At 49.6% G+C, this 20,826-nt stretch overlaps 1 protein-coding gene and 1 long non-coding RNA gene across 2 annotated transcripts; one reads left to right on the forward strand and one right to left on the reverse strand.

The window, feature by feature from the left end:
- Nucleotides 1–1,538: 1,538 nt before the first annotated feature.
- RPN1 (ribophorin I) lies at nucleotides 1,539–9,014 on the reverse strand. Its single transcript, XM_071439672.1, has 10 exons — nucleotides 8,696–9,014; nucleotides 8,096–8,160; nucleotides 6,599–6,905; nucleotides 6,143–6,352; nucleotides 4,995–5,187; nucleotides 4,568–4,667; nucleotides 4,160–4,298; nucleotides 3,868–3,987; nucleotides 3,152–3,397; nucleotides 1,539–2,132 (listed from the first exon to the last, which is right to left on the reverse strand). Exons 1-10 carry the CDS (start codon nucleotides 8,921–8,923, stop codon nucleotides 1,950–1,952), a joined length of 1,791 nt encoding a protein of 596 aa, XP_071295773.1. The 5' UTR covers nucleotides 8,924–9,014; the 3' UTR covers nucleotides 1,539–1,949.
- Nucleotides 9,000–20,741, forward strand: LOC139595895 (uncharacterized). Its single transcript, XR_011681167.1, has 3 exons — nucleotides 9,000–9,095; nucleotides 12,642–12,767; nucleotides 13,435–20,741. It is a non-coding gene; the product is annotated as an uncharacterized lncRNA (long non-coding RNA).
- The last annotated feature ends 85 nt before the right edge of the window (nucleotides 20,742–20,826 follow it).

A 20,826-nucleotide genomic window follows, 5' to 3' on the forward strand; every position in this document is an offset into this window, starting at 1 on the left:
TGGCTCCAGCCAGCAGAAGTGGTATTTTCTGAAGGGTGGCACTGCTTTTCCTCTGCTGGGGAATTGAGAGTTAAAGGTATCTTTGGGATCACCAGTTTGATCCCTCTCCTCATCCTCTGGACCTGCCTGCTTTGGCTGGGTGCAACAGGCAGCCCTTGTCTGGCTTTGGATGTCCCTGGTACTCCCTGAGTATGGTGTGTGCCCTGGCTCAATGGATTAATGACAATTTATTTGATTTTAGCTATTTGCAGCTGGTCAGGCAGGACTCAATGTCTCAGGGTGCCCCACAGCATCTGCACAGGGAGCAGATAGGCAGGGATTTAGGCTTGCTCACTCTGCTGCTAGGTGAGTTTGTGGGCATGGGACAGAGCTGCACCTGGTGACAATGTGGTGGGTGCCTGGGCTCAGGCCTGCTGCAGAACACTCCTGACTAACAAACCACTTTGGAAGCTGTGTGGTCTAGGGCAGAGGGCTTTCCAACTAACTGCATCCTCTGTGCAAGGAGAAAAGTATCCCAGGAGAGGATAAGGACAACTTTTATCTCAGATAAAAGAGGCTAGTATGGAGCAGAGTCAAGTGTGTCTGTGACAGACCTGGGCTTGTAGGTCCAGCACAGAGGAGCAGCAGGGCAGGTAGCCTGGCAAAGGGCTGGAAAGTGTCCTGCTGCTTGTGCAGATCCAAGCACAGGGCTGGCAGGAGCACTGAGCCATGGGGGCTGTATTTGCCTCAAGCCAGTGTGCCACACAGGGTGCCAGTGCAGTACTGTGGCAAACCTTCACTCCCCAGCACAGCCACGTTTGGCATCAGTCTCCTCATGAGCCACTGGTCTGTGGGGCAGCCACGTGCTGTGCCTGGTGTGCAGGCAACCTCCAGACTCTCTGCAGAGTCTGCTTCCCACAGGAACTGCAGGTGCCCAGTGGAGAAGGCTACACACCCCTTACCACCCCTGCCCTGCACACACACCCACCCAGGGGCAGCTGCCACCACCTGCAGTTCAGGGCAAACAGAGGGACACAGCCCCTTCTGGCTTTTTCTGTATGAGGATCTCTAACCACTTTGATCTAAACAACTATGCCAGGCAAAGGCAGTCGGGGAGAACCATATTGCTCTCTGCAGCCATGTCTGGAGCATTCAACAGTGAACCAAGGCAAAGATGTACAGGAAAAATCTTAGGAGACTGTTATTAGCAGGGGATTACATACACCTCCCAAGTTATCTAAGTGTAAGGACCTACATGGGTAGCACAAGCAATGCAGGGACTTTTGTCACATGCAGCACACAGGAAGAGGATGGCAGACAGGTTCTGTTTTCTCCCTGTAAGGATGTAGGTGCATGCACATTCCTGGGGAACAAGGGCTTGGCTTCTCCCCTGTCTGGGTCAGGGCTGTGTGAGGTGGCAGAGCTCTGACTTCAGGGCACACAGGAGGCAGGAGTGGTCAGGGCTGAACTCTGTTCCACAGGGAACTGCACTCATGGCTGTGGGCAGGATGGGGCCACCCAGCCCCTCCACCTCCTCCAACCCCAGTACAACACGTAGACACAAGGCAGTGACTGTTTTATTTCAAAGTAGAACAAAGGTATCTTTTATTATTCTTTCCAGAGCTGAGAGATTCAGCTTTGCCATAAGTGTGTCTGTGCTCAGACTGGCTCCTTGTGTGCATTTACTCAGAGCACATCTATACAGGGCAAACCAAAAGCAGGAGATGTTTCATAATTTGGCTGAGTCTCACCTCTGGTAAAGAAATCCCATTACCCAGCCAAACATGCTGGCTTGGTTCCTTGCACAGCACGTGCTGTCGAGCAGACAGGCTCTATAAAAAAATCTAAAAACAAAATGCACTTTCAGACATTCCACATCAACTTTCCCCCTAATTTTGCTGGGAGTGAGTTTTGGCTCCAAGTGTATAATTCTCACCTCCCTTCACACCCCTGCAGTTGCTGAAGCAGAGTTAGAGTGCATCAAGGATGTTGTCGATTTTGGAGACCAGGTCCTGGCGCTTGTTGGAGTGCATCTTCTCGTTCTCGATGTACGTGTCCTTCTTCAGCTTGCCTGCCACCAGCCGCTCCGCCTCCACCGACGACTTCAGCACCAGCTCCTTCACCTGGCCATCCAGCTTCTGAATCTCACTCACCTGGCAGGGTGACAAACCCAGGGAGTATTAGAGGAGACAAAACAGAACTAAACAATCCCTACAGCGAAGCTGGAATAGAAGAGATGGCAGATGATAGCACTGACTTCATCTTTTGCTAAGTAGAAACATCTCTAATCCCTGAATGTTGCTTCCTGAACCATCACATTATGAGGAATATTCCATGAATGGGTAACTAAGGAGTGCAGATAAAAGGGCCTCCAAGGACCCAGGAGCCATATTGCCAAGAGACTGTGAAAGAGTATTTCATGATGGATTTTAAAGGCTTCAAGCTAAATCACAGCTCTGACAGCTGGAAGCTGTGTGCCTACAGTTAATGTTCATGGTGTGTGATGGGAGGTCTGCAATGACAGAGCTACTCTTTCAGGTAAATAACAGATTAACCAAAGTGGCTATTAGCTAAATGGATCTTAGAGACCAAAGTGTCCCTCACTTGGGGTTAAGTGGCTGTTTCAGGTAAGTGTTAAAAATACATTGAAGGGAAGGACAGTGGGTGTGTGCTCATTGTGCTGTGGCTTTCAACATGGTAGAGCAAACCACCCCCAGAGGAGCATCATGTTACCAAAATTCTGTCAGCACCAAATGTCAATGTGCAAGGAAATAAAAGATGAGGGAGAAGATTTTGGGTTGACTGGTGTGAGTAGTAGAGTCAGAACTGTTAATTTGTTGATAGTTTCCACTTTTTGCTTAAATGTCACTGCCATGAGCTCAATGAGAAGCATCAGGATTGTGTTACAAAAGCATTAACCTGTACAAATACAGCTGGTTCAAGGGCTGCTTAAGAAACAGCACAAGCAGCTGTTTACCAGCAACATTTACATGGCTGCATAACTGAGATTACTGCAAAAATAAGTTTTCACACACTCTTGCAGAGATCAAGCCATTTTCAGATGGAAAAACCCAACCTACACTGGCTGCAGAAACACCCAATTAAAACTCCTGCAGAATACTTGACAGAGCCAAGAACAGGAGAGTTTATAAAATAAATTTGAATTTCTTACTTTATCACATAAGTCAGAGCCTTCTGTCTTCAGTTTAGACTGCAGAGAGGCTATTTCATTTGTCAGGGCCTTGTGTTCCATCTCCAAAGACTTTTTGCCACTGTTGAGGGTGGAGATGTCCCGTGACTGCTTGTATTTATTCACTGCTTCATCAAAGTGGCGGTACAGCCCCAGCCTCTTGTTCACCAGAGTGAGCACCTGCTCTGTGATGCAGGCAACCTTCATCCTGGCTTCAGCAGCTGGATCCTGCAAGAGGACAGGGGGGAAGATCAAAGCAGTCATATCTCTGACCTGCATCAAGCCATGCCTGCAATCTGCCACAGGACTGTTATGAAAATTGTTCCCTCTCTAATTAAGTCAACTGACAGTAATTAAGTGAATGGTGCAAGTGCTGATTAGGGGAAGCACCTTTCAGCACTCAGTCCAGCCCAACAAATAGTTTAACAGTGAAAACACTTCAGAGGGAGAACTGTAGACATCCCTTCTTCTCAGGAGGATCCCTTTTTATGCAGCAAGCAAAACTCTAGTTAGCTTTATGACAGGAGATCAGCCCTGCAGGAGTACCAGTGCTTAGGCAGAACAAACACAGGACTTGAAACAACCAGTAACACATTGGAATGGCAGGAACATTCAGTGAGAATTACTGGTATGAAAAATCATCGTTCAACAGCTGAGAAATCTGCTTATATTCCCACAGGGCTCTTCATCATACAGACCTTGGTGATGGAGAAATCCAGCCTGACATAGACAATCACAGTGAAAAACAAGATGTAAAAGGCTCCAACCACCAAGAGAGGCTCTTGCAGCATCAGGATTTTGTTGAAGGTGTAATGAACCTACAAGAGAAGTTCCAAACACTGAGCAGTGCCCCATGTTACTGCAGGGTTTACTCCTCTCCTCAGGCAGCAGCAGAAGCACCCAAGCAGTCCAGTCAGTGTTTATTTCTTAGGTGTTTTGACCGAGCTGCTGAATTTAGAGGAGGCACAACTGCTCAGAGGCCACACTCACCACGATGTCCTGGATGTGCTGCTCCACCAGGTTGCTCTTGTGTGCCACAATAACAGGACGTCCAAAAGTGTCCAGATATGTGTAGTGAAGCTCATCTGAGGCACGATTGATTTCATAGGGGCTGTCCACATGGATATTCCTGTGGGTAAAAGCAGACAGTCCCATATGACCCTATGGTGTTTGAGATGGCGTAACTCAAAACTCATCTGGGCAGTTGTAGCCTCTAGCACAAGGTAAATTATGCAGTTTAAACAATGCTCTACAAGGAAGCAAAGCTGTGTTCCAAGATCTCCTCCATATGCACAGTCATGGTTTTGATTCACTGTCCCCAGGCCATTAGAGCAGACTGGAGAAGTGCCACCAACATAGCACTGTCGGCAGTAACAAGCCAGGAGGAATCACACTTACTTGGCTCCTTCTGGCAGGACAATCTTGACAGTCAGAGAGTCTGTAACTTGCTCATCAAACACATGGTCAACAAACCTCATCTTCAGGGCATACTGATCACCTAAAAGTGCAGAGCAGAGAGTGGTTACAGTTCCTCAGAGAACAAGGGACAGCCTTGAAACTCAGCTCCCACCCAGAGCAGGAGCAGAATTTGCATGGATAATTGTGCAGCAGGGGGCACTAGCTCACTCATATATATTTTAACCAGATGTCTACAAAAACCTGAAGGAAGCATAAAAAAGGTAGATTTGCATATTCTAGAAAAAATAGCTGGAAACTGTTGTTGCTAAGGTCCTGTGTACCTCAGCTTTCAATTCTTTTCTGTACAGCAACTACCTTAAAACACACACGAGGATGTTTTTTATTCCCTTCCCCCTCAGCAACCCACCAAGATTGTAGAGGTATTCGTAGCTTGGCAGGTTATAGCCAATGATGTAATGGGTTTTCCAGCCCCCAAAAAGCGGGAATCGGGGACGGATCTCCATCTCCACAGAGTCATCCAGGACAAGAAGGTGGCTGGTGGAGATGTTCCCAATTTCATCTCTGTAATAGACGTCCTGAGCAGCAGCTGGGAGAATGGTCTGTATGGAGAGAAGCAGCAGTGAGTGCATTGGGGAGTGACTTTCAGTGAAACTGGCAAAACCAATAAAGGCTGGTAAGCACTGAGAAGCTGAGCTCCCATATGAGACATGACAAAATGGTCGTTCAGTTGAACTGAGTGGTAAAATTGTGCTATTATAAGCAATCCCACAAGTGGCAGCCAGCACTAAAATCTCTTGGCATCCAAATGAATGTGCTTTCTCCAGCTGAGTTTCAAACTCCCCAGACAGCAAGGGATCATCATGCTCACGAGGACAGCAATTCCCTTTTCACTCCAACTTGCTGCCCTAGCTGACTGGGCTTGCTAGCTTTACACTCAACAAAATGAGATTTCTGTTTGGCTGCACCACCCTAGAGAATTACAACAATCAATCCTGAAGGCTACAAGCAATGAGAAAGGTTTTGGTTCAGATGAGAACACATAACACTTTTTACATCTGGCTAGCAGAGCCACAGCTTTAATTCTTGTTGAGTGCTTTGTGAGCAAGGAATGAATGGGTGAGTTTCCAATTAATACTGTTCAACATGAGGAGGATATGACAGAGAGGCAACTCTGAAAGTAAGGGGGTGGGGACAGAATGAATGGTTCTTGCACGGTGGAAAACCCAAAGCAGAGATCTCAATATAGGGGTAAGGGATTTAGAGGATCCCTGAGATTGGAGGGGTTGAAGTGTGGAAAACACCACATGCCCCTGTACATGCAGTCTGTTAGACCAGCAAATGCAATAGTGTATAACCTCCTAATGCTGCTTCCAAAAGCTATTCCTATCCAGCACAAGCTTTTTCTGAAAATAGACCAGATTTTTAATATTCCCTTATTACTCAGGTATGGTTACCAAACAAAAGGCAAAGGACAACTGCAATTTTTTTTTTTCCTCTGGGGATCTAAGAAAAGGGGAAGTCACAGTTATAAAAATACATGTGCAAAATGTCCACCTTAAAAGATTTGACTGAAGAGATCCCACTGTCTGGCTGTCTCTGGTAGTCGTATCTGGAGAAAGGCCCTTTCAGCACTGCTCCTGTGTGCTTTAAATCAACCGTCTCTTCAACAGCAATGTTACCCCAGTGAGACACCTCAATGACTCGTGTCATGCTGGTGATGGTCAGGAAGGGACTGTTATTTTCATAGTGCACCTTCAGAGTGTCCTAACGAGGGAGAAAAGATAAACTGTCAGATCTAAAGGAAGTAGCAAGCTCCCCTCACAACGATCCACTCCATGTGGCACAGAGAACCCTCCTTGGCAGATGCACGTGTTCCTGGCACACAGTTTAACTCATGGCTGACCTGTGATTTCTACGTGAAAGTTTCCCACTCTCCAGCCTCTGAGACACATCTTCCATGTCTGGAAGATGCTCTGTGCAGAGCCACAACCCCTTTGCACTGAAATTTACCTGGCTGTATGGAGGGATGTCCTTGAAGGGGCCATATTCAATCGTGTCCTCAGTGCGGGAAGGGTTGCCCAGCTTGGTGTAACTCTCCACGTTCCTGGAGGCCAGCTTGACACGGGTTGTTTGGGTCTTGGTCACGTATGGTGAGTAAAAATAGTGATTTCCTTCAAAGACCACAAACTGCTTCTCACTTTGGGTGATGTGGGTGGGATAGGGCTGCAAGACGTGTGTGAAAACCATTTCAACAGAGACACGGACCTTGGCTCCTGGGGCCAAAGGAGAGGGCAGCTTCACCGAGAAGAACTTCCCGCTGGAAGGGAGAAGAACAGGTAAGAACATGGGACCTCCCTGGAGAGAGCATTCATTTCCACCCACTACAACATCCCCTGGGGACAGGTGACCACGTATCACATGTGTAATGTGTGATTTGGGCAGGTATTTCACTTGCCCCTCCAAGACATAGAGTTATCTTGTTCCAGCAGGTGTGATTGCTGTGCTGGGGAAGCAGCACAGGCTGAACTGTGTCCAGGCAGAGTTTCAGTCTTTGCTCCACAAAAAACACCTGGTTTCTTTTGGGAAGAGGAATAGTGACATACCACTCCCTAATCCTGCATTTATAAAGCTTCAGCGAGAGGTTTTTTTGCATTCTTCTCCAGATTACAGGAATTATCTGCATAAAGGAAGCACGGGCACAAGTCCAGAAGACAAATCACAAACATCTTAAGCACCTGTTGCCACAAAGTCTGTTTATTCTCAGATTTTTGCCCACAGGATCTGAAATTAATGGCCAGAATGAAAGCAAGGTTTTGGACTGAGGTTCTACTGAATGGATTGAGACTCCACCAAATCTGTAAGGATTTGGACTGGACAGACCGAGGTGATGCCAGAATGAAACATGCTCCATGTCATGCCTGGTGGCCCAAGGGCAGGATCACATGAGACATCCAGCCATGTCAGAAGCCAAGGTCTACCCTGGCATCTTAACTCCACAGCTACTGTATTCTTCAAACCCAGCTGCACTGTGCTTTTGAGCCACTTCAAAGGCATCGCTCACCTCTCAGCTCTCATGGCTCAGAAAACACCTGCCTGCAGCATCTACATAATATTCCAAGCTTGGCAGTATAGAGCCTGATGCAAACAGCAGCATCCTTTCTCCTGGCAGCAGGAAGAGCCTGCACTGGGCCATGGCACCCAGCACTCTGTGATGCTCTACGCACTGCCACAGGGCACTAAACTCTCTGTAGTCACCACTGCCAACCGTCTGAGAGCTCAGAATGGAGGAATGGGAAAGAGCATGACCAAACACTTCTCTCACCTGGTGTCCCAGGAGGCCAGGGCATTACTCAAGGCACTGAGTACAAGAGACTGAGCACAGATGAGGAAGAAAATACTCCTGATCTCTAGGTGTGTGGAACTGGGGGAGTATCTCTGCTTCACTGTGAGGAGTTAGGAACTCCCCATGCACACCTCTAGGTATTCACCTTAGAGGGTGATACTCACCTTTTGCCCTTAACTTTGGTCTCTTTCACTTCCAAGGCGTTCTCCTCCTCTTCCTCGCCTTTCACCTGTTCCCGAACAACATATGGGATCAGTGTGCTGTGTGTTCCCATGTTCCCTCAGCCTGGTTCCCAAGCCGGCACAGTCACCGTAAGTTGCACGAATGAGAATACTGATCAAGGTATACGACAGAACTCGGCATACAGATATACTATAGAGCACTGCATGTACTCCTCTCTGCATGTACCCCTCTCTGAGTTTATCTAAAGTGACAGTACCTCTGGGACTACAACAGAAATATAGTCCTACTGCTCCTCCGATCCTCCTGTGGGTAAGGGCCGTGCCCCTCGGCCTGCCAGCCCTGCTCCGTCCGTGCTGGCGGCGACCCGTGCCCAGCCTGTCGGTGTGAATCGCCCCCTCACGGCCTCCAGGCCTGCCACCCCCGCCCTCACCCCGCGGCACACACCCCCATTCCCGGCCGGCCGCGGGATCCGGGAGCGGCGCTGAGGACCCGGCAGTGCCGACGTGTCCCTTCGGGCGCAGGGCCGGGCAGCGCCCGCGGCCTCCCGGGCGCGGCGCTCGGTGCCCGCTCCCCTCGCTCACCTGCACGCCCAGGTGGGCTAGCCGGGGCTCCAGCCCGGGCTCCAGAGCTAGCAGGAAAGTGGAGGCGGCCGCGCCGCCCGGCGCATTGGCGAGGCTGAGCTCGGCCGAGATCTTGGCCAGGTGCGTGCTGAGGTCCAGCGAGCGCCGCACCTCCTCCAGCACTAGATCGGCGCTGGCGGCGGCAGCCGCCAGGCAGAGGAGCAGCAGGCGGCACGGCAGCCCCGCCATGGCCGGCACACTGCGCGGGGAGGGCACAAGATGGCAGCGCCCGCGCTGTACGGGCACGGCACAAGATGGCGGCGCCCGGTGGGGGAGGAGGCGGGCGATGGCGGCGCCCACCGGCGCTGGAGGCCCGGCCTCAGGAAGGCGGGGAGGAGAGGAGGAGGAGGCCGGGCCTGAGGTGAGAAGCTGGGCGGGCTCTGCCGGAGTCCTGGGGGTGGTTTCGGCTTCGCGCAGTTCCGGTGCTTCCGCGCTCGGGTGTTCCCGCTGGGCGCTGGGCCCCTGCCCGTGCTGAGCTCCCAGGGCTGGGCGGGCCTCGGGGCCGGTCAAGCGCTGCTTGTTTGGCCATGCTGGGGTTTCTCACTTCTTTTTCTGCCCGAAAAAGAGAGGAAAAACAACTATAACAAATATTACGGGATACTCAGGGGTTTCAGGTGCTCCTCAGCCTCGTCTCCTGCCACGGCACAAAGCAGCTTTGTTTCTCCATGCTTTTAGTAGTGGCTGGTTCCTGCCAGGGCTTCCAGGGGCCAGAGATGTCAATCTTGTGTTGGGCATAGGGATGGGAAGGCATTGGGAAGTGTTTGGCACAGGGATGGGAAGGCATTGAGAAGTGTTGGGCATAGGGATGGGAAGGCATTGGGAAGTGTTGAGCATAGGACGGCCCAGAGGAGGTGTCAGTGTGGATGGCACTGGGATATAGCACCAGGCACTGCAAAGGGATGGATTGATTATGCTGTTGAATTAATGAGCCTCCAATCGGGACAGTTCATCTCACTGACCTGGCACACTTCGCTCTGGAAGGTGAGGTTTAACACAAATAGAGTTAAGATGAACCCAAATTTTCTGCTAAAAAAAACACAGATAACTGACAGCTTGGTGATGCCAGAGTATAGAAGTGCTGCAGGTAGCCAAGGCATGGTAACCAGCCCTGCACTGACTGAAGACAGCTGGGGAAAGGAAAATGTTAGTGGTTTAACACATGACTGGGGAAGAGGTGATTGACACTTTATTCTCAAATATCTAAGGCAGATAAAAGCAAGGAATGGATGTTGTCTGCTGTGATTGCCAGAGCAGGGCTTTTGCCTGTGAGCCCTGTGGGACAGCAGACCTTTCATGTTTGCATAATGTGATCCAGGACTCAATCTTTCTTTAAGATCCTAATAGAGTCACAGAGATAATTCTTTGATTTGGCCTGAGATTGCCAAGTATCGGAAGAGGATTTCCTAAATTACGTGTTTGGATATGGAGTCAAACAGCCCCTTGGCAAAGGCTAAATAGAATGGGATGTCTCCTGGTGTGCTATGTTCAAAACAGCATAATTTTTCAGCTAGCCTTCCTTTTCTTCTCTTACCACCCCCCACACCCCCAAATTCCTGTCATGGAAATTTTCTTGGCAAATTACTTCAATTTCCTTTTGATTTATGTAGGTAAATACATAAATGCCTGTGAATTTGGCAACTCGCCCTGTAAGCATATCCTAGCACAAGCAGGTAGTTTTGTCACCCTGTTTCAGTGACAGTGGTGTTCTCTTCCAGCAGCACAGCAGGAGATGCCTGCAGGGGTGGGTTCCACCTCCTCGGCCTCATGTTTCCAGCCAGGGAAATATTCCAAGTCCCTCTGCTCTCCAGGAAAAGCCTGTTTATCTTGGCCTTCTCCAAAGAGCTGGGCTTTGGGGCCTGGAGCTGGGTAGGCATGTTCGGGGGAAGCAACTGTGAAACATGAGAGGCTGAGCAGAACAGCCACCTCTAATTAAAGGCTGGCCAGCAGTGCTGCAGCTGGGGACTCCCTGGTTGGGTCTGCAAGTTCCTCTGCTAGGAAGGGCTGTCACTGTCCTTCCATGTGTCACACGGAATAAATGAACTCCAGTCGGCCTCTTTAATAACACATGCAGCTCTTATTTCCCTCTCTCCCTTCGGGCAATTTCTCCTGGTAAAGGGAGGGAAAGAAATAAATGCATGTGTCCCTTATGTCTGGAAATAATTGGGCTTCAGTTGTCCCGAGCCAAAAATTTCTCTCCAATGGGTTCATCTCAGAGGCTGGATTTGACCTGGCTGGTGAATGCCAGTTTCAATATGTGACCCATCCCTGGTGAGCTCTGAACCAGAGTGCTGTACACTAACCCCGTGTTTGAATCCATTTCTAATTGTGATAATTGAGGCATGCTGAGCCTGTGTATCATCTGTTTCAAGACTTCAGCCCTACCGCATAGACTAAATTTGTCTTTGGGTTGAAAAGGTGCTGCCTTTGGGCTTGCTCAAGGCTGAGTTTGGCTCTACAGGCCCTTCTTGCCACTGCCCTGTGAGCAGTGCCAGGCTGTCCTTCATGCATGGGGTCAGTCACAGCTGCTGGTGGCCCCTGGCTGGCTGTGATGGTGGCTGGGACAGCTCCAGGGACAGCCTGGGGACAGCCTGCAGGCTGTGCAGTGCCTGTGTGCATATCTGGCTACCCAGGCCTGGTGCCAAGTAACAGAGAGAGACAGGAGTTCAGAACTGCTTTTTGTGTCTCTTCATATGTTTTTTTGTTCTCTCATTGCAAGGAATGTCCCCCTCCAGCAGAGAGCTGCAGGTCAGGAAGCAGCATGAGAGAGGTGAGCAGCCCCTGGTGCCATGCAGGCACTGGCACAGTGCCCCAGCTCCCCTGTGCTGGGGAGAGGGTGTGTCAGCCCCAGGGCTGGAGCAGTGGGAGGGAACAGCCGGATGGAGCCATCTGCCAGGGCTGAGGCACCATCGTGGGCCAATGAATGCCTCTGGCAGGAAAGGCCATGACCAGAACCGCACCCCAGGAAAGGCCCTGTGCTCCTGTGTTTACACAGGGCTGATGCCAAACTCAGAGCTGTGTCATCTGTCAGAGCAATTTGCTCTCAAGGAGGGAAGGAGAAGTTGTTTTGTAGAAGGAGTGGTTGGCTGTGACTACAGAAGCACACTGCAGCCTGTAGCAGCAGGGAACAGGATTTATTCTGCTGTGATCCTCATGCCAGAGGGGAGCTTGCACCACGATACAATGTGTTGCTCTCTGAGGAGCCCAGGTCAGGGACAGAAGAGAATAAACAGGGCTGGGTATGTGTACCAGAAGTCATGCTGGCAACACCTTGAAGATTTTAGTACAAATCTATCAGTGATCTTGAAAAAACCTCCCTGCTTCAGATTTTATTGGTGTTTCACCATTTAACCCTGTGTAGGTGAAATCAGCCTTTTGGCTGCCAGTGGGAGGCAGAGGGCATTTCTCTCTCTCTATTCAGAGCAAGGTGTTGGTAGTTGCCAGTCATGAGAGCACAGGTATGAGGTGGCTGAGTGATGGCAGAGTCTGCTTAGCCTTGCTAAGGCCCTCAAAAAGCAGCTGGAGAAAAAGAACAACAACATTCTTCCAGTTTCATTGTTTTTACAGTCTCATTTTTTAGCTTGTCAGCACAACTCACACTGAGCCTCTGCCAAGCAAAACACACCATTATTCTTATTTGGGGTTTGCTTGTGATTTCCATGGAATGGTGGACTTAGGGGAGCTGGTTGGAGCTTGGTTCCTACTCTTTGTTCAGCTACTCTGGAAACACATCATGCTTTCACAGAGAAAGTAGTGATGGGGCACTGTCTGTCCAGGGGCTGCTCCTCTGGATTTTTTCAAGTTCCTTATCTGCAGTAGCCCCTCCCTCTCCACTCCTTATAGTGCTCACCTTTCTTTAAAATAATTTTTTCCTGGTTTAAAAAAAAATCTGGTTTTCTCTCCTTGTCAGACCACAAGACTCAGGAGAAAATAATGAAAGAAACCTGCCTGTGCACAGCAATTGTCTGAAGCATTGGTAAACACAGGGAAAACCTTCTGGAAGAATGTGGGAGAGCATCTGTGAGTCCTGCAAGGGGTGAGACTACTGTGTGATGAGTGTTGTTGAAATAAGGAGAAAAAAATTGTGGAAAAGAGGGCATTTCATCATTTAAAAAGTACTTTAAACTCTTCTTAAAGCTTACTGAAAATGTAACTGAAATAGCCATAGGCAGGCACTGGCAGGCTGTAAATGAAAAAAATCTGCTACACATGTACAGTTAAAATGGAAAAGCTGAGCTAGGTATGTGGTCCACACAAGGAGAGCTGCCTTGGGCTGACTGGGTCTGGATTTTGTCACAGGATCAGAGCATGTTTTGGATAGAGGGAACAGTGCTGTTTTAACTATATTTAAAAAATGAGAGTCTGATCAAGGCTGCCACTCAAGTACTTCACAGTTCACACAGGACCTGGCTACACCCACAGCTTGAAAATACCTTTGGTGGACTGGCATCTGCAAAGCCAGAGGAGAAGAGAGAAGGGCAAAAGTGCATACTTGGAAAGGACAGATGCTGAGAACCAAGGAGGCAGGAACCTGCTGTCCTTCCAGGCTCCAGAGGAGGAGGCTGGGAGTCCTTGCTATCGGCAGAGGGGAGACCTGCTGGCTCCTGTGGCAGCAGCTTCATCTCACCCTTGTGCTGCAGATCTGCAAATCCTTGCATGGCCTGACAGAGAATTACACCTCTCCATCTGCTTGCTTACCCCAGGGCTGCAACCTCCCAGGGTCAGTGATGGAGGCAACAGCAGCCGCGTTTGGCTGAAATCACAGAGATCAATACATTGAAAGAGCCCGCAGCAGAATCAAGGTAGCAGCACCTGAGAGGCTGTGCTGAGATCCCTGACCTGGGCTGGCCGGCAGCTGCAGGCAGCGGTGACACTTGTGCCCCATCCAGACTGGGCGATGGAGGCGGTTCCCAGCGGTGAGGGGTGACAAAAAGCCTCGCCTGCCCCCTGGCCATGGCCCTGTCCCCTCGGCCATGTCCCCTCGGCCGCACCCCCGCCATGGCCGCGCGTCGCCGCCAGGGGGCGCCCGTGGCGCGCCGGAGGGGCGGTGCCGGCGGGGGCGCGGTGGGGAGACCCCGCCCTCGGCCCCGCCCACTCGGCCCCGCCCCCGTCGCTGCAGCCTCACCTTGGCAACGACAACAAACAATGGCGGGCAGGACCGGCTGCGTCCCGCAGCAGCCCCCGGTGAGGCTCTTTGTGATGGGCTGTTTGTGAGAACCGCCCGGACCTGCGGGCTAGCGGGCACCTCGCGCTGCAGGGATCTGCAGGTTTCATTGTGCCTTCCATTGTGCCGGCCATGCTCTGGGGCGTGCAGTGCCTCTGTTGGGGTCGCTTCAGGAGGTGGTTTGTCCCCCGGGGTGAAGGATCTGCAGGTTTCATTGTGCCTTCCTGCTGCCTGCCAGGCTCTGGGTGTGCAGTGCCGCTGCTGGGGTCGCTTCAGGAGGTGGTTTGTGCCCGGGTTGAAGGACGGAAGGTGAGGGAAAGGCTGTGCAGTGATGCAGTGCCCGGGTGTCACGGGACTGCTGTGGGATTTAGTGCCTATCTCTCTGATAAGTGCTGTTGCATTTTTCCTCTTGACCCTTTAAGGTCTGGCAAATGTGGTGCCAGGACCGACCTGAGAACAGTACAGTTCTGTGGTCCTTCATCCTCAGTGGCAATGAAGTCTGGCAATGAATTGTCACTTGCCTCTCTGCACAGTAAGGGAGTTGCTATCTTCATATGGAGCAACTCCTCTTCCTCAGCTTGCTTTTGGAAAGGAAAGCACATGCTGGTGTATCTACCTAGGAGCCTGTTGTTCACAGAGAGTTTAAACCTGGATTTTAAAGCTTCAGTTTTGCAGGATCTGCCACACGCAGCAGGAAGTTGAGGATCCCACTGACAGCAAACAAGAGGGGGTCATTTACAGATTGGCAATGGTCTTGCTCCTTCCAAGAGCTCTGACTTCAAGCAGTGAGATAATGCAGATTTCTCACCAGGTTACTAAATTTGTGAATCCGCTGGCAAGGGCCATCCTGGATCCTGTTCTGTGAAGTGTCAGCTGGGATTTCCATTTCTCCAGCAAAGGCACCCCTGAGCCCCTGCCTGGCTGGACCAAAACCTCTGACCCAAGCCCAGCTGTTCATGGACCCTGACATGTGTGGATGTGGTGGTCAGCAGTGGCCCCTTCCCAAGAGACAGCCTCATCATGCCCTGCCAGATGGATGGTGGTGATTCCTTCCCCTCACAGGTCTCCCAAAGAGAGGGAGCATTAACCCCTTGTGAACAGCATTGGTCTGCAGCACTGTATGCAGACACCTTCCTGATAAGAAAAACAGTAATGATCAAGGAAAAAAGAAATGTGAGGATCTTTTGGTCATTTGTTCTTATTTATTTCTCTGAAGGCCTTGGGCTACCCACACAAAGCTCTCCTGCTTGCCTGCTAAGAAATGTTTGATAAAACATTTGTGTTGTTTGTCCTTGAGTCAGCAAACTGATGTATTCCAACAGAAAGGATGGCAGTCAGTGGCTCACTTAACCCCACACAGGTCACCCAGAAAGCAGCTGAAAGACAGCCTCAGCCCCCAGAGGGCCAGCCTCAGCTCTGATGTTGGTGTCTGAAGCAACTGGGCAGAATAGATTTCCTCAGGCTGGCATTGTGCTGGGATAGGTGGGATAATGCATCTTCTGTAGCCTCACTGCTCACAGGTTGGTTGAGAACTTCACTGAAGAAGACAAACCCTGAGAGATCCTGTTTATCTAAACAAAGTAAGAGATGCTGATTTCTATTTGCCAGAAATTTAGGCAGCAATATGGAACCAGCCCTGAGTGCTGGAACAGAATAACTGGAGAGCTGTAACACCCACTTATAAGCATTTCAGTTTAGAATCATGCTTTGCAAGGCATACCTTCAATTTGGTGGCTCAGAGATTTGCAAACAGTGAGTCATAACTCCCTGGGGTCAGAAATGCAGCTGCTGAGATACCAGGCATTGAAAAGTGTTGTCCAAGATAAAAGCAAAGCAAACCTCACTGCCCACACACCCTTATCCTTCAAGGCTGAGTATCTTTGTCACAGTCTCTGAAAACATGTACTCAAAATTATTCCAGCTTCTTGTGGTTACCATTGATACAGGATTTGCTTCTCCTTTTAGAGCAGACAAGAGGGCATTGCGAAAATCTGTCACTTGAAAAGAGCTGAAGCAGATAGATCTGAAGCTAATGTGCAGCACCCTGTGCCTTGCCTGGTGTTTGAGGTGGGAATCCTGCTGTGGGACGTCTGTGTCCTTCCCATGGAGGGTCCCAGAGGAACTTCCCAGGCCTCTGCAGACAGCCCCAGTCTCCTGGGCTGCAGGATGGACCTGCAGACCCTGAGAGTGTGCTGCATTGCAGCCAGATTGGTTCCTAGCCACAGAGAGCTTCTTTGGGACATCTTTGGACACTGACTCACTGTTAAGGAAGAAGCAACATGCAAGTCACCTGTCCCACTCACAGAGGTCATGTGGCTCCAGGCTCCTTTCCCATGACACATTCTGAGTGCAACAACAGCATGACATGGCCACCTTTGTCACAAAATGCTGGATGCAGAGCTCACGTGGCTGGTCCACCCCATCGCACAGCACCCGTGCAGTGGTACCTGCAAGGTGTTCCAGGCCCTGCCAGCCACTGGCCTGTCCTGCCTGCCCTTGTGCCTTAAAAGCCACTAATGGCATGAGCTGAGAGCTCTCAGGCTCACCAGATCTGCACTGTGAAGGCTTCAGTGCTTGGTAAGTAACAGTTCATGGAACCTGCTGCTTTGGTAACACACTCCTCATTCAAAAGCTTGATCCCTGAAGCAAGGCCAGTTCTGCAAAAGCCTGTGCAGTTCTGTGCTGGCTGTTCACCTCTCTCTGTACCTATTTTTATACCATTCCTATGGTTTGAAAATCTTTTCAGAATGTCCTTAGCCTTTCAGAATGTGTTTAGAGGGACAAAGTAACTGACTCACTCTGGCCTCAAGGAAGTTACTTCAGTCTTTGGATCATCTTCTTGAATTGAGTATGAGAACAGTCATATGAAATTACCTGGCATACCTCCCAATGCAGCTGTAAAAAAATAATTATCTGGTATTTATGACTGGCTGTAAAAGTGGGAAGGTGGTGGTGGTGTTGGAGAACCTCTGTAGATGGGGAGGAAGGGCAGCTGGGAGACCTGCTGGAGGCTCAGGTGATTGTCACTATTTGTGTGACAACCTCATGGGTTTATGGTTATAAATAATATGTGGATGCCTCTCTGGCCCTAAGCACAAAGTCTGGGCCATGGAAATATCCCTTCCTCTGTGGCTTTTCCATGGGCTTTGGTTTCCACCAGTCTCGGCCCAGATAACTTCAGTAGGCACAAAGCCATGTGGGGCCCACCTTACACCATGACCAGCAGCATGGGCTTGCCTGTCTTGGCAGGGCCAACATGGATACTTGTCTAAGGATCTCCCCTGTGCTCAGCATGTTGTCCACAGCCTCTGCAGGAGGCTGACTCAAGGCAGAGCAGGTGTTTGGACCTTCTCATCTCAGGGAGTGAGCTGGCAGCTAAGGGAAGGTGCCAGCATTGCCACCTCCCAGTATCAAAGAGATGACAACTCTGCAGTGGTTTTGTGGCTGTTGCTATTGAACGGGGGGAAGCTGTCAAAAGAGTCCAAAGCCATTTCTTTTATGTGTCTCTTGTGTCTGGTGTGAGGGGACTTGGCACAATCGGGCTTTGCATCACTGCAGGTCAGCCCCACCCTCCCTGCGGGGCTCAGGTTTCAGTGGCTGCATTTAGGCCCTGTACCAGTGCTTTAAGATGTTCATCCTCCAGCAGAGGCATTTGCTGGGTGAGCACAGACATAATCCCTGCACTGTGTTGTGTCCTCTGCACCACAGACTGGAGATCTGCCATGAGATAAAGTGACTGCAGTTGCTTTCTGTATTTGGTATCTGGTGATCAAGGCTTGTCCAGAGCTACCTTTTTGTTTTCATGTGATGCTGTTCTATGACTTGGCAACTATCAGAGGATTGCAAAGGTGAAAGCATTAGCAGATTACCAGAACAGTATTTGTACTGCAGGCAGGGATTAGGGGACAGGGCAGGCTGTGCTCTTGCCTGGGTCTCTGCTCTTGCCAGTGGAAATACATAGGTGGTCATGCAATAGCAGATTTTTAATTAACAAAATGCCAGCAGAAGCAGGGGGAATCTGCTTTAGACAAGATAAATCAAAGCATGACAAAGCTTGGAGTATCAAAGCAACATTTTGTGTATTTACTGCATTTTAGTTCCCTTTTTAAATTTCCGTATGTTAGAACATTATAATGATAATTTGAGGAAGCTGGTCTGGAAGGCCAAAAGTGACAAGGGACAGCATTGCACAGCCAGCTGAGAGAGGACAGCTATGCACAGGAAGCTCTGGGCAGTCAGTTTTCACTGAGGCACAGCCACCAGGGGCTGGTGCTACATCTTTCTGGGCACAGAGGCAAAGAAAGGCTGCTCCCAGCGATGAGGAGGAGGGGCTGCAGGACTCTGAAGAGCTGAAATATGCTGAACGAGTATCAGGGGAATAAGGGGACTCTACTCAAGCTTTTAATGTCACAGATGGCCAGGGGTGGGGTAGCTGTGTGTCCACAGAAGAGGGAATCTGAGATGCTCTCAGCTCATGGCAGGGATCTGTAGTGCCACAGCTGTGGTGATATCCTCCCTGGGCCTCTCTGCAGGTGTTTTTGTACCACTGTTCGCTCCATAATCTCAGAAATGAGAGGGGAAAAGGAGGGGCTCTTTTGGTCCAAGGACAAAAGCACAGAGGTGGTGTAAGACATATAATGTTTGATTGTCTCTAATTGGATCAGGATGATTAGCAAATAGAGATTAGGTGACACAAAAGGAAGAAAATCAAAGCAGGAGACATTCTCACTTCCTGGTTTAGAGGAATGAATGCATGAAATAGGTTGAGGTTTCTGCACCAGTAAATGTCTAAAGATCTCTTACTGTAACCTCAGAGATCCACTCAGCTGTGTGAATGCCCCTCAAGGATAGAGAATTGATTTCTTCAGAGCTGTGTTAGTGATTAGGAACGATTGGCATTTGGTTTCAAACTGATCAGTTTTTATGGGTTTTCATTGGGGTTGGACATTTTATAGTTTCTTTCACAGACTGCTAAACCTCAGTGTGCTGGGCTGCTCACTGCAGCACACTCTGGTGTCCCCAGGGTAGGTGTTTATTTTGATGGGGAGGGGAGAGGGAGGTATTTCAGGAGCCATAGCTCAATACTTCCATTTGCCACTCCATCCTCCTGCTTTCACTCTGCCACTCTGAATGTAGCTCCCATCCTGGATAGCAGGGACCTGTCTGCTGCCCCTGGTCCTCCCCAGGGCCAGGATCTGTATGTCCTTGGAGGGAAGGAGGATCTTGCCTCATCAGCTTAAGAAAATGCTGTGTTCCCACTGAGGATTGGAAAGCATCTGTTGGTCTTATCAAGAGCAAGTGGCACAGGAACTTTTTGTGAAGTTCTGCATTACAAAGGTCTGTAATTGGTGGTGCCAGCAGGAGGAAATTTAACTCACAGGTTTTGTTTGCTTTTCACCTTATGTAAAAAAAAAATTAAAAGGAAACTCTTAAGAAAAGAGAGCTGAGGAACACCCACTATTTGCCATTAATGTCTGCCCATAAGAGCCCAGCACGTGGGTCTCCTGTTAAAGGCAATGCACCGGGACAAGTCAGTGCTCTGCTCCACCAGCTGCTGATGTGCTGAAGGCTTTTCCCTTTTGTCCAGTCTGCATTTTAACTGATACCAGGTTTTTCTGCAGCTCTTTGCATCTAATGGGGCACCCTAAAAGCACTAATAAACTGTTGCTGAAATTTTCCTTCTCCGGAGTCTGGAGCATCACTCTTATGAGGAGAGACTGGGCCTGTGTAGTCTGGAGAAGACTGAGAGGGGATTTGTAATCCATGCAAGTATCTCAAAGATAGCTCCAAGAGGATGGTGCCAGACTCGTTTTGGTGGTGCCCAGTGACAGGATGAGGAGCAAAGGCCATAATGAAAACTCAAGAAATTCCACCTCAACATGAGAAAGAATTTCTTTAGGTTGAGGGTGGCAGAGCCCTGGAACAGCTGCCCAGGGAGGGTGTGGAGTCTCAGGAGACATTCAGGTCCCACCTAGAGGTGTTCCTGTGTCACCTGCTCTGGGTGACCCTGCCTTGGCATGGGCTGGGCTGGATGATCTCTAGAGGTCTCTTCCAACCCCAACAAGTCTGTCATCCCAACAAGTCTGTCATTGTGTGATTTTCTTTTTAATGTTGCTGGAATACTGCCTCAGTCCTTTATTATCTTTCATTAGCTTTAAAAATACTTTTTTTTCCCATGGTGGCTTTCCTGAGTTCATAAGCTAACTAAACCCACAGCAGTCACATGACTTGGATGAGTAATAATATTCAAGTAATTGCTGAGTAACTAAATGAACCTGCTGCCAACTGAGAGTAGGAAATACGGATTTCACTTGTACCGCCAGGATAGTTGTAACCCCATGGATTTAGGTCCAGACACTTCAGAGGCTCCCATTTCACTCCCTGCACTATTGCTCTTGGTGCTGACAATTGCCTGGTTAATTAATCTGAATGTACATCCAACTGGCATCTTTTATCTTCTTTCCTGACATGCACTGGTGCTACTACCCCACTTTAAATTACAGCTGCAAGTAAAAATTTGTAAATATTAAACATATATAATCTAAAATGTTGCCTCTTTATTTCTAATAGCAATAACTGAGTTTTTTCTTTTTTTTCACATAGGAATTTAACTGTAGGGAACTCCGTGCTAATTCTTCAATGCTATTTAGAAGACACCAAAGAACAGATTTGTGCCCGTGTGTTCTCATCAATTATGAAGGTTTCTTTGGCCCTTTCCACCTCCCCTCAGGCCAGGGCGCGGTGTTCATTGGAAGCCAGCGGGGGAGGCAGGTCCTTTCCCATCCCTCCCTCCCTTCTGTGCGGGCTCCGGTGGTACCACAAACATTTATTTTCCACAAACATTTATTTTATTTTCCACAAACATTTATTTTATTTCCCACCCCCACGGCGTGGGCCTGCGCTGGGCCTCGGCGCCCTGAGATGGCGGGCG

This window comes from Agelaius tricolor, unplaced genomic scaffold (genome assembly GCF_023055355.1).
Source record: "Agelaius tricolor isolate 1412-34295 unplaced genomic scaffold, bAgeTri1.0.p SCAF_14, whole genome shotgun sequence".
NCBI lineage: Eukaryota > Metazoa > Chordata > Aves > Passeriformes > Icteridae > Agelaius > Agelaius tricolor.

What these genes read in the sequence shown, in the direction of transcription:
- RPN1 (XM_071439672.1), bottom strand. Translation starts at nt 8,923, where the DNA reads ATGGCGGGGCTGCCGTGCCGCCTGCTGCTCCTCTGCCTGGCGGCTGCC. An exon ending in TAGCCCACCTGGGCGTGCAG is followed by an intron (nt 8,161 to 8,695) that starts GTGAGCGAGGGG and finishes GTTCGGGAACAG; the next exon opens with GTGAAAGGCGAGGAAGAGGA. An exon ending in CTTCAGTCAAATCTTTTAAG is followed by an intron (nt 5,188 to 6,142) that starts GTGGACATTTTG and finishes CTCTCCATACAG; the next exon opens with ACCATTCTCCCAGCTGCTGC.